At 35.5% G+C, this 13,327-nt stretch overlaps 1 protein-coding gene across 1 annotated transcript in view; it reads left to right on the forward strand.

Moving 5' to 3' along the window:
* Positions 1 to 1,245: 1,245 nt before the first annotated feature.
* Positions 1,246 to 13,327, forward strand: part of erbb3b (erb-b2 receptor tyrosine kinase 3b) — a 38,111-nt gene continuing 26,029 nt past the window's right edge. The window contains exons 1-2 of the mRNA XM_073822595.1: positions 1,246 to 1,681; positions 11,839 to 11,990. Of these exons, the coding sequence (XP_073678696.1) occupies positions 1,603 to 1,681; positions 11,839 to 11,990 (231 nt within the window). The 5' untranslated portion in view covers positions 1,246 to 1,602. The remainder of the gene's footprint in view (positions 1,682 to 11,838; positions 11,991 to 13,327) is intronic.

Consider the following 13,327-nt stretch of genomic DNA (forward strand, 5'->3'; position numbering starts at 1 on the left):
ATAAAACTGCAGGACTCTGACAAGAGCCTGACTGGAGCTTCTGTGCGATACCTGTAGAATTATTACCACTCAACCCTATATAATTAGCATAACTATATGTCCTGAAGGAAGCTGTTTAGTGGGTATGCAAATGTGCGATTTCTCCAGTAAGGAGGGGAACGTTTCTGTCCTCTAGAATAGACGAGTATTAAATAAATAAATAAAAAAATGTAAAAATGTGCAGGAAAAAAATTGGTAATGTTCTAATAAGGTGAATTTTAAAATGATAAAATTGTTTAAATTATTTTAGTCGTTATACAGTCTTCATATAAAATATAAACTAATGTAAATATAGCCTTCGCTGTCATATTTTCTATCATAGGCGGCAAGTTTTAATCACGACATGAATAATAATAATGGGTGAGACTTCCGTCTAGCCGCTATAAGGAAATAACCAGAAGAATAACAACGTGCAGTAAACAGCAAAACTGTTTGCACTACAAACTAGTGTGTTCATAATGAAGATAATACATTAAAATAATATGGTAAAACATGCCAATTTGCAATATCACTCAGCAAAACGAGCTGTTTTGTAGCTTAAAATAGCTGGATGTGGATGAGATGGGAAGCCAGACCCATAAAATGTACAAATGGTCACGCCCACTCTTACGGGAAGAAAAATGTGTAGGCTATAGCTAAAATTAATCATATTTCAAATTATATATATAGTGAGAACGTCGTATACTTCGTGCACACTTTTCAGTAAATAGCCTATGAAAAAGAAAAAGATTTGATGCGTTTTTTTATTTATTTATCTTCGTATCAGCCTCCCATTATTTTTATTATTAAAACCGGTAAACCATTTAAATTCATAAACAATCTATTTTATCTGTTTGCAAGTATGTGGTTTATTACTAGCCTATCACACACACAATATGAAAATCCATTAAACTAATTCAAGGTGTAGAAATTACCTGTTTATGAGCCCTATGCCAGGACGTGATTTCAACAAAATATAATGAAAGCTTTATCCCTTCAGGATTGCAAAGGTGCACTTGTAATTGCAGCTCATCACTTCATGAAGAATCGCCCATCAGTTTGTGAGTCACGGGCTGTTGCTCTAGTTTCTGAAGGGTGGAGAAGCGGAGTGTTCATGCAGTGATTGGTAAATAGCAGCGCTCTATCGGGCCAATCCAAATGTGAACATCATAAGTGTACACTCAGGGAGTGGTGAGCCTGCGTCATACCTTCAACTTTCCTTCTCACTCTGCTAATCTCGTTTTAGCCTAGTAAATAGTTTATTGTCCGTTGACTAAGTGGGACAATCCAATGGGAAAAGGTGCTACTGCAAAACGGAACTTCTTCTTAATTTTAGACACAACGCGGATTATTTGACAGGGATCAGGGATTATTCAACCGGGAGAGCAGCCGCCGAAAATTCATAGAAGAATTTCATGGATGTTTTATTTTAGCCAAAACTTTTTTTTCTCCCCGCTGGAATATCATCCACATCTACAGGCTGTCCATCTTCCTTGAGAGGGGAGCGCTAGGTGTCTGGGTTTCCGCGGTTATGTCTGAGGGCGCTCGTGCCAGCTCGAGACGATCCTTCACTCACGAGACGAGATGAGACAGCAGGTGCTCGCGCTCAGCGCGCTCGTGTTTCTCTGCGTACCTCAGCCAGTAACTTCACAAACAGAAGAAGGTATTAACATGTTTTAATTTTGTTTAAATGATATGTGTTATTGTTAAAAGCGTTATAAAAACACGCATGTGAATTACTATAGAAAACATTGTCTCGCCTAACAATTCATCATGTGAGTTTAAAAATTAACAGTAATTTGTTTTCCCGTCATGGTTTATGCCCATTAATACCCCCTGGGTTAACCTTCTTTCCACCTGTTTAAATTTAATGACTTGTTCCACCTGCAAACTGTAAGTAATCTGTACCTGGGTATAGCTGACCAATAACGTAGACATTAACTTTAAGTTTAAGTTTACGTACTATTTATCCGTAAAAAGGAAAGCAGGTGCTATGATTGTTTACACGTTTGAACGTTTTCACGTTTTTTGCTGCTCATTTGAATAGTCCTGTCGTGTGGCAATTGCATACAACAACAATGACAACTGTGTTGTCATTAAAACAGATGTAGAAATAATAAAAGTGGCATATAGGCCTAATTTTTTGCATGAAGTTCAGCATGTCACAGTGCAGGACACTGCTGTCAATTCTTGATATGTGAAAAACCCACTTGAGCTTTCTAGACTTAGCCTTTGACCACAACTGATCCTATGCTTTTAAAATAAATGGTTCAAAAAGTTTAGAAGAACCGTTTTGGTTTCCCTGAAGCAATTTCAGTGAACATGTTTTAAAAATACAAAATATGTCTGCATTTTTAATCATAAAGAAGAACCTCTTGTGCATTTTGGGTTTCCTGTCACTTCTTGAATTGTCAACAACCCACTTAAACTGTCTAGACATCGCCTTTGACCACAGCTGACCCTAAGCTTTTTAATGTTGCAAAAAAATGAAAGTGTTTAAAAGAACCATTTTGGATTCCCTGAAGCACCTTGCAGTGAACTCTTTTTAAAAGAACCATTTACTTCACCTGCATTTTCAATAATAAAGAAGAAACTTTTGTGCATTTTGGGTTCCCTGAAGCACCTTTTAGTTAGCACTTTTTTATTTAAAGAACCGTTTTTTCTGCATTTTTAATCATAAAGAAGAACCTTTTGTGCACCTTTTAGGGAACACTTTTTTAAAAGAACCATTTTCTTCATTTTTAATCATAAAAAGAAGAACCTTTTGTGCGTTTTGGGTTCCCTGAAGCACCTTTTAGTTAACACTTTTTTATTTAAAGAACCATGTTTTCTGCATTTTTAATCATAAAAAGAAGAACCTTTTGTGTAATTTGGGTTCCCTGAAGCACCTTTTAGTTAGCACTTTTTTGAAAGAGCCATTTTTTCTGCATATTTAATAATAAAGAAGAACTTTTTGTGCATTTTGGGTTCCCTGAAGCACCTTTTAGTTAACACTTTTTTATTTAAAGAAACATTTTTCTGCATTTTGAATCATAAAGAGGAACCTTTTGTGCACCTTTTAGGGAACACTTTTTTTAAAGAAACATTTTTCTTCATAAAAAGAAGAACATTTTGGGTTCCCTAAGCACCTTTTAGTTAGCACTTTTTATTTAAAGAAACATTTTTTCTGCATTTTTAATCATAAAAAAAAACATTTTGTGCACCTTTTAGGGAACACTATTTTTAAAGAACCATTTTTCTTCATTTTTAATCATAAAAAGAAGAACCTTTTGTGCGTTTTGGGTTCCCTGAAGCACCTTTTAGTTAACACTTTTTTTTTGAAAGGACCATTTTTTCTGCATATTTAATCATAAAGAAGTACATTTTGTGCATTTTGGGTTCCCTGAAGCACCTTTCAGTGAACACTTTTTTAAAAAAGAACTTTTTTTCTGCATATTTACTAATAAAGAAGAACCTTTTGTGCATTTTAAGGTTCCCTAAAGCACCTTTCATTGAACACTTTTTTAAAAAACTATTTTTTTCTGCATCTTTAATAATAAAAAAGAAAATTTTGTGCATGTTGGGTTCCCTTATAGACATTTTAGTGAATACTTTTTCTTGTCTGCATTTTTAGGTTCCCTTAAGCAGCTTTCAGTGAACACTTTTTTAAAGAACCATTTTTCTGCATTTTTGGGTTCCCTGAAGCACCTTTCAATGAACACATTTTGTTTTTGAGTGATCAGAACTAGCAAGTGTGTATGAATGATTTGAGACGTGTGTGTGAGTGCTTAAACATTAATTAGCAGAACATGTGGAACAATGGCTTCTGTGGCTTTACAGTAGCCTTTCGGATACTGAGTAGTAATAATAATAATAAAAGGAAAATGCATGCTTGCTCATTTGAATTACCCTCAGCTATAAAGTGTAGCATGGTTGTGAGTCATGTGGCTTGATATATTGACACTCTTGAAATAATTAAACCAGCTTCTACTTAAACAGCTTCAGGGCACAAAGCTCCTTTTTTCCTCCATAGCTATTTTTCCACAGAATGTTAGCTTTACCAACTGTGATTCCTGTGATAGCCAATCCCAACCTCCCAAACTTTTGCCGCCAATCTCATTACGTCACTGAACAGAACAGAATAAGGCGTGGGGGACTATAGTGCCATATCATAAACCACTCTTTAATAACTCCTTTACAACCACAACTCCAAAGTTCAACCTCTTTTAAGCACACAAGAGGTTTGATAGGAAGGACTGTACAAAGTTAATAATGTAATCACCCTTTCCTTCTGGTGAGAAGAGGACTGAGAAGGTTTTGAAAGGTTGACATCTGCACTGAGCTAATAAAAGCTTGTTGGTGCAATATCAAATATTAAGATCCTGTATATGTGTGTGTGTGTGTGTATAAGCAAATCCTCTTTGTTTTAAAAGTGAAATGCATATTAAACAGATAAAGACAGAAACTATGCATACGTCCCACTAACCGCTAAGAGTAATGGCCTCTGATTTGGAGCAGTCTGTACTTGCAGAAGTTGACGTAAATAGGTGTGGATGTGTGTTTTAGAAAATGTCCTTTTTGTCTCATGCTGGCTCTTATTTCAGTTTGACACCAGTACTATTTTCACTTTTGTTCTCCGTTGGTCTAATAATCTATCTTTCCTTTCCCTCATGAATTCTTCCATTCGCCTTTTTTTTTTTTTTTGTCTCTTGTTCTGCCTGTCATACTTGCTCATTCCCCGCCCTGACTCTAAGCTGTTAATGCTCTTTGAACTATAATCATTGTTCCCTGCTGGATTGTATTGTATGTTCCATAGAGGCCTCTGCTCTCTATCTGTGGTGCTGTTGACTTAAGATTACGTGTGTGAATGAACAGGACTCCATAAATCTTCGCATTATTAGCATCCAGACATTTGTGTGTGTGTGTGTGTGTGTGTGTGTGTGTGTGTGTGTGTGTGTGTGTGTGTGTGTGTGTGTGTGTGTGTGTGTGTGTGTGTGTGTGTGTGTGTGTGTGTGTGTGTGTGTGTGTGTGTGTGGATATGAATATGCATATGCTATCTAGACAATACCTGGTGCAACAGCAAATATGTACAAGTCATGTGGGTGTGTACACCTTTACACGTGCACGTCTGCATAACTTTTAATTTAGGGTGTTTCTCCGATATCATTTCATCATACTGGATAGATAATAGGGATGCACTGATTAAAATTTTGGGCAATGTAATGGTGTGGCAGGTAAATATTAAAAACCTCTACACAGTAAAACCCTTAAACTAACACTCCCAGTGTTTATATAATTCTCACTCATAGTGTTAAAAAGTAACACTGAAGCGTTGAAAGGTTAATGAGATAATTAGTTGATTAACTGAGTGATGATTGGGCATTAATGAAGAACACCTGCTGTTAACAAACTGAATCACTGAAAGAAAGAGAAACTTTTTTAACACTGTGTGAGAATTATATCATTATATACAATGGAAGTGTTGGTTTAACACTGGGGGTATTGCTATGTACTAATTTGTCTAAAATAATAATTATATTAGCCATGTTGTGATGCTTAAGAGAATTTAGGCATCACAGTATTATAATGTACAGTAATATGGATGAAATATGGATAACTACTGATTTTGAAGAAAGTAAAGACAAAAAAGCTCTTTAGGAAAAAGTGCTCTGAAAGAGTTAAGTCTCTGCTGTAATGTTTTTTGACCTGGAAGAGATAAAATAAAATAAAATAAAAAAGGCATAGTTTTTAGTAAAAAAAAAAAAAAAAAAAAGTTTGCAAATGGGCCAAGCACATCATTTCATTAAATTTTTTTTTAGATTTAAAAAAGAGAGACAGAGGAAAAAAGTATTTTTCCGCCCCTGTATAAAAACCAAAAACCAAAGATAATTGCGTCTTTTAATCTCATAATTCTGACTCTTTTTCAGAATTGTGTGATATAAACTCGCAATTGCTTGTTAAAAAGTCAGAATTGCGAGATATAAAGTCAAAATTCTGACTTTTTTCTTAATTGCGAGTTGTATCTTGCAATTCGGACTTTTTTTTCCCAGAATTGTGAGATATAAATTCTCAATTGTGAGTTATAAAGTCCAATTTTAAAGGAGTAGTTCACTTTCAGAACAAATATTTACAGATAATGTACACATCCCCTTGTCATCCAAGATGTTCATGTCTTTCTTTCTTCAGTCGTAAGGAAATCATGTTTTTTGAGGAAAACATTTCAGGATTTGTCTCTATATAATGGACTTCTATGGTGCCCCGAGTTTGAACTTCCAAAATGCAGCTTCAAAGGAAAGAAGAGTCTTATCTAGCAAAACGATCAGTTATTTTCTAAAAAAAATACTATTTCTATACTTTTTAACCTCAAATTCTCGTCTTGTCTAGCTCTGTGTAGAGATTAAAAAGTATATAAATTGTAAATGTTTGTGGAAAATAACCGATCGTTTTGCTAGATAAGACCCATCTTCCTCGGCTGGGATCGTTTAGAGCCCTTTGAAGCTGCATTTAAACTGCGTTTTGGAAGTTCAAACTCGGGGGCACCATTGAAGTCCATTATATGGAGAGAAATCCTGAAATGTTTTCCTCAAAAAACATTATTTCTTTACGACTGAAGAAAGAAAGACATGAACATCTTGAATGACAAGGGGGTGAGTACATTATCTGTAAATTTTTGTTCTGAAAGTGAACTATTCCTTTAAGAGGGGAAAAAGACTGATAGGTTGTCAGAATTGTGAGTTTATATCTTACAATTCTTACTTTATTTCTCCAAATTTTGAGTTTGTCTCGCAATTCTGACTTTATAACCAATGTGTTTTTCAGGACCAATGCAGATACTAATTATTATTACAGGTCAATTAGACCGATAACCGATATTTTGAACCGATATACACTACCAGTCAAACATTTTTTATGTTTTTAAAGAAGTCTCTTCTGATCACCAAGCCTGCATTTATTTGATCCAGCAAAAACTGTAAAATGCTGAAATATATTTGCTATTTAAAATAACTGTTTTCAATTTGAATATATTTTAAAATGTAATTTATTCCTATGATTGCAAAGCTGATTTTTTTTAGCATCATTACTCCAGTCACATGATCCTTCAGAAATCATTCTGATTTGCTGATCAAAAACTATTATTGTTATGTTGAAAACAGCTGAGTAGACTTTTTTTCAGGTTTCATTGATGAAGAGAAAGTTCAGAAGAAAAGCATTTATCTGAAATAGAAATCTTTTGCGACATTATGTCTTTATCATCACTTGATCAATTTAAAGCATCCTTGCTAAATAAAAGTATTAATTTCTATAATTTCTTTTCCCCCCCAAAAATAAAGAAATTATACTGACTCCAAGCTTTTAAATGGTGTAGTCGTGTATAATGTTACAGAAGCTTTTTATTTCAGATAAAAGCTGTTCTTTGGAAATGAGCTCAACCGTTCTAAATATTGATAATAATAATTAAAAATGTTTCTTGAACAGCAAATCAGCATAATAGAATGATTTCTTAAGGATCATGTGACACTGAAGACTGGAGTAATAATGCTGAAAATGTAGCTTTGATCACAGGAATAAATTAGATTTGAAATATATATTCAAATAGAAAGCAGTTATTTTAAATAGTAAAAATATTTCACAGTATTAGTGCTTTTGCAGTATTTTGGATCAAATAAATGCAGGCTTGGTGACCAGAAGAGACTTCTTTAAAAAATATAAAAAATCTTACTGTTCAAAAACTTTTGACTCTTAGTGTATACGTCTGGAGTAAAAATAAAAATCAATGTCAGAATATATTTAAATGCTTTCAAATAATTTTATTGGCAAAAAAGTTTTGAAAACCGATAAGCCTAAAAATGTTGAATATCGGTGCCGATAATCGGCCAACTCGATAATTGGTCGACCCCCTATACCTGACTCAGAAATACAAAAAATTTTATAGTATGTACATTTTGAATGCATTAAAATGTAAGAATATGCACACAAGCATCTACAATTAAATGTCCAATATTGGTAAATAAATACCCAACATCAACCGCTACCAATCAAAAATCCCTTTATTGTTTGATAACCGATATGGTCCCGATAAACTGTGCTAGATAACATTCAAACTTGACTGATAAAACCACTTGAGCCAATATATAACTTATATTGCAGAAACTTAAAATAAAAGTCCATGTTTATATAGTGCCATTTAATGTTTACAAAGTGCATTCATTGTGAATTTGATCTTTTATCTAAGACAAACATGCAGAATTTGCATGCAGATTCAAGCAGAACTAAAAAAAAACATGTGACAGCACTTCCTGTAAGCAGCACATTTTTATGCATTCCCAGAACACATGCTACTATAACTCGTCCCCTCCAGCCTCATTCCATTAGACGGCAGGCGAGTGCGTTTGACTGCTGTAGTTGTAAATTCTGTCAGTGGTGTGGTTATATATATTTTGGGATGCAGTAACATATAGAATGGAGCAGTGTAGAGGACAGCGGCCACTCTTAGATTATGTCCTCATGTCCCCCTCTCCGGACTCCCCCTCCTCTTGATAGAGTACTACGCTCACACTCATCCTATTGTCTGGTTGTATGATCTCAGCTCTGCATGCACACACACACACAGAACCACTGTCAATCACAGCTACACATTAACAGAGCCACACATTTATAGCTAAGTGACAATACTGTGCTTTGTTCATTAATAATGCCTCTCTAGATCTCATAGCCAGATACAGCCTAAGGCCCCAGACATGCAGCTGAGCATTACACTCTGCCAGTCTCGGGAATATACCGTTTAACCCCTCGCAAAATACACCCACAGTGCACACCAGGCTCTCTTGGCTCTCAGGCAGTTGCCTGCTCCCAACATTTAAAGATTTTGCTTTTTTTTGGTTCTTCCCGAGTGTTCTTTGCGCACAATTAATATTTTATAGCAACGCTGTGATGGATGGGTTTATTGAATGCGTACGCAAGCAGGTTCACCAGCCAGAACTTGCTGTGTTTGTTTTACAATGTCATTTTCAAGTCCTTCTGCTCTTAAAGAAATATTCCAAGTTAAACTCACGCCCCATTTGACATATTTGTGGCCGGCTCGTTCCACCTCTAAGGGCTGATTTGCACTGCTGTACGAAGGCAAAATGCTGTAAAATTGAGTTAAGAAATCTGCTCTCTTTGATCTGTGTTGTGATGGACAGGTTTGACTCAGATTCCGAGAAAACACGGGAACTGGTATCAAATCAATCTAAATTCAATAAAAAAAAACTTTGATGCCATTTTCTCAGGGTTAGTTTGTTTCGGCTTTTTAGAGCAAAACTTGCTCAACAGCAAATGTAGCTCACATAAGATCTGTACAGAGGAGTTTATGAATTTGGGTGCTTCAACAACGATACAAATTTGACATGTTTTTCAGAATATTTCTATAACCAAGAAAGAATGTTCTTAAAACATAAAAAAACTGGATGTTTAAACCTTCACCGAACTTTCTAAAATAGTATTGTCTTCATTTAACTTTATGGAATTGTTAGGAAAACATTCCTAGAACATAAAAGTGCTAAAGATTTTTTGGCTTTTATTCTGAGTATTTTAGCCTTAAGGATATCTATAAGTTAGTGTGTTTCAAAATAATGACAAAATTCGCAATTACAAGATTGAAGCATTCAAATTTACACTTTCTAACTTTCACCAATATGGATCAACGATTTTGATGACATCACATCGCACTTCAGCTTCTCATCAGACTTTCTGTCCAATCAAATGCTCTCTAGACTTTGAAGTGTCCCGCCCCCTACACTTTAAATAGATGCTTAAGCTGTGGCTGAAATTGTCACATGCTTAAAGAGTTAGTATTTTCTGTTTGGTGAATATCACGTTGTGCACTATGTAAGGGATAGGGAATGATTCAGACAGTGTATATATCCTTTCCATTGGGAAAAAAAAGTCTGGTTTTTCACTGTATCACACAAACGACTGAAGTGTGCATGCAATCTGCTCCAGTCCAGAGAGACGATAGCACAAAACCTTATGCGCAAGTCGGCGTAGACTATAAAACATATCTGACCCATTTGAATTCTACACAGAATACTATATTTTATAGTGATATGGATAAGATTGTGGCTGCCATACACTGTCAAATGGACTTAATGGCTCTGGCCCAAGCTGTGATATAAACTAAATGCTATTAGCTATTTGAAAAAGGGGCAGGACTGCTTGATATGTCCCGCCCTGTCTTCCTGTTTCAGTTGAAATTCAGTCAACACGTAGAATAATGGTGTGTGTTTCAAAGTACTTCAATGGACCTTTAAGTTCTATGCACGTAAATTCCACCGACATTAATTATAATGATAACCAATGACAACCAATCAGAATCCAGTTTAAAGAGCTTGAGTATTTAAAGCTACAAATGACAAAACTGCAGTTATTGTTATAATTATCTTTATAGATATCGTTCTTGGTGTGATCAGGCCTTTAGCTGGATGGCTTTTATTCTCAGTGTATTTCTATAGACATATACTCACCCTCATGTCATTCAAAACTCATAAGACCTTTGTTTATCTTCAGAACACAAATTAAGATATGTTTGACCCTGCATACAGTATGATATACAGCAATGCAACTGACATGTTCAAGGCCCAGAAAGGTAGTAAGGACATTGTTAAAATAGTCCATGTGAACCTTAATTTTATCAAGCTATTAGAATACTTCATTTGTGCACAAATAAAACAAAAATAATGACTTTATTCAACAATTTCTTTCCCACTCGTGAACACGTCAAAGTCTTGAAAATTGTTAAATAAAGTCATTATTATATATAGTTTTCTTTGCACACAAAAAGTATTCTTGTAGCTTTATAACATTACAGTCGAACCACTGATGTCACATGGACTATTTTAACGATGTCCTTACAACCTTTCTGGGCCTTGAACGTGCTAGTTGTGTTGCTGTCTATGCAGGGACAGAAAGCTTTCAGATTTTATCAAAAATATTTTAATTTGTGTTTTTGAAGATGAACGAAGGTCTTGCGGGTTTGAAACAACAATTATCAATGACAGAATTTTAATTTTTGCATAAACTACTCTTTTAAGTAATGTGCTCATGGTAAACAGTCTTCTGTAATGCCTCTCTGCTGATGCACTGCAAGAGTTATGGCTTAAGAGTCATGGAGACCCTTGTGTATTTTATGGTTGGGGTGAAGGGAGAGAGAGCAAGAGAGAGACTTTTCTATCAGTTGTCATGTCTCTCTGTCACCTCGGGCTAATAACCCTAGATTCCATCTCTGTCTGAAGCTGTTTCCCACTATTATGTTCTGCTCTTTTTAAGTCTGTTTGGGAACTTTCAGTTGTCTTGTACTACATGCTGACCTGCAGCATCTTGGCGACCTCTGACTTTGCCCTCATTATGTTAATGACCTTGTGTTGCGGCCACTGCATGAAGTCTTTGTGTACGCTGTGAGTGGATGCCTTGTGTGGAAGTGGCCACTTCAAAAGGGCTATATTTGTGTACAGAGGTTACTTCTGCATCTCGCAAGAACAGTCTCATACATTTTTGTGCTATTTATAAATAGATGATCAAACAAATTATTAAATTGATCAGTAATTCGCTGTATATTTAAATGGGTTATCACAAAGAAGTATTCTGGGTTATGTACTACTTAATATGTCTGCAGTCATGCAGGCAATTGAGCAGTACAATGACAATAATGTTTAAAACACAAAGTATTAAACTGGTTCACTGGTTCAGCTGAATCAAAGCATTATATCTTTTTACAAAAAGTAAAAATACACACAATATAAGTTCTGAATTTCTATTCAAATGATACAGCACATTTTAAATCTAATTATTCTCTTTTCCCACTAGTTTGCACGGGCACCAAAAATGCTCTGAGCTCCACAGGCACCCCTGCACAACATTACAACAACCTGAAGGAGCGTTACACAGGATGTGAGATCGTCATGGGCAATCTTGAGATCGCACAGATGGAGAGTGACCTCGACTTCTCCTTTCTTGGTGTAAGAGATTTTTTTGTATACATACAGTGCTTTGCGAAAGTATTCATACCCCTTAATTTTCCTTTTCATGTTTTGTTGTTTCTGCCTTATGTTAAACTGCTTTAAATTACTTTTTTTCCACATCAATCTATAATCTGTACACCATATTGACAAAGTAAAAACAGAACTGTCACAACTTTGTAAATGTATTTAAAAAAAAAAAAAAATTGAAATAGAAATAGGAACATTGCATAAGTATTAATAAGTATTAATTAGCTGAATCACCTTTACAGCCTCAAGTCTGCCAATCGTTCTTCTCCTCTGCCCCCAACCCCCCCTGTTGGAAGGTGAACCTTCTGCCCAGTCTGAGGTTCTGAATGCTTTGGACTGTTTTTTTATTAAGGCTTTCTCAGTATTTTGGTGCATTGAGCTTTCCTTCTACTCTGACGAATCCCTCAGTCCCTGCTACTGAAAATCAGCTGCACAGCATGAGGCTGCTACCAGCACACTTTACTTTTAGGATGGTACTCTGCAGGTGATGAGCAGTGCCTGGTTTCCTTCAACCATGATGCTTGGAATTGAGGTTCATCAGACCACAGAATCTTCTCACAGTCTGAGGGTCCTTTAGGTGCTTTTTTGCAAATTCCAAGTGTGTTTTAATGTGTCTTCACTGAGGAGAGAATTGAGTCTTGCCACACCACCATAAAGCCCAGATCTGTGGAGTGTTGCAGTGATATTTCTCCTAGTTTCTCCTATCTTCCCATATGATCATGGAGCTCAACAAGAGTGACCATCCTGTTCTTGGTCACCACTCTAGGCAGAGTCCTGGTTGTTTCAAACTTCTTCCATTAAGGGTAATGGAGACTTCATGCTTCTATGAACCTTTAATGCATCAGAATGTTTTCTGAACTCCTCCCCAGATGTGTGGCTTGATGCAGTCTTTTTTCTGAGCTCTAAAGGCAGTTTTTTTTAACATCTTGGTCTTTGCTTTGATATTCATTTTCAGCTATTAGACCTTTCGTTAAGACGTGCCTTTCCAAATCATACCCATTCAATTGACTTTGCCACAGATTAACTTCTCTTGAAGTGTGGTAACATCTACAAGCAATATAAATGCTCCTGAGCTAGATTTCAACTGTCCCATATAAGGGTATGAATACTTATGCATTGGAATCATTTAAGTTTTTTATTTTTAATATATTTGCAAAGATGTTAAAACCTGTGTTTTTGCTTTGCCATTATGGTGTATAAAGTGTAGATTGATGTGGAAAAGAATGTAATTTAAAGAATATTAACATAAGGTAGCAACATAACAAAATGTGAAAAAAAGAGGCACTGAATATAATGGTTGATTTGGT

This window comes from Garra rufa, chromosome 18 (genome assembly GCF_049309525.1).
Source record: "Garra rufa chromosome 18, GarRuf1.0, whole genome shotgun sequence".
In the NCBI taxonomy this organism is placed as follows: Eukaryota; Metazoa; Chordata; class Actinopteri; order Cypriniformes; family Cyprinidae; genus Garra; species Garra rufa.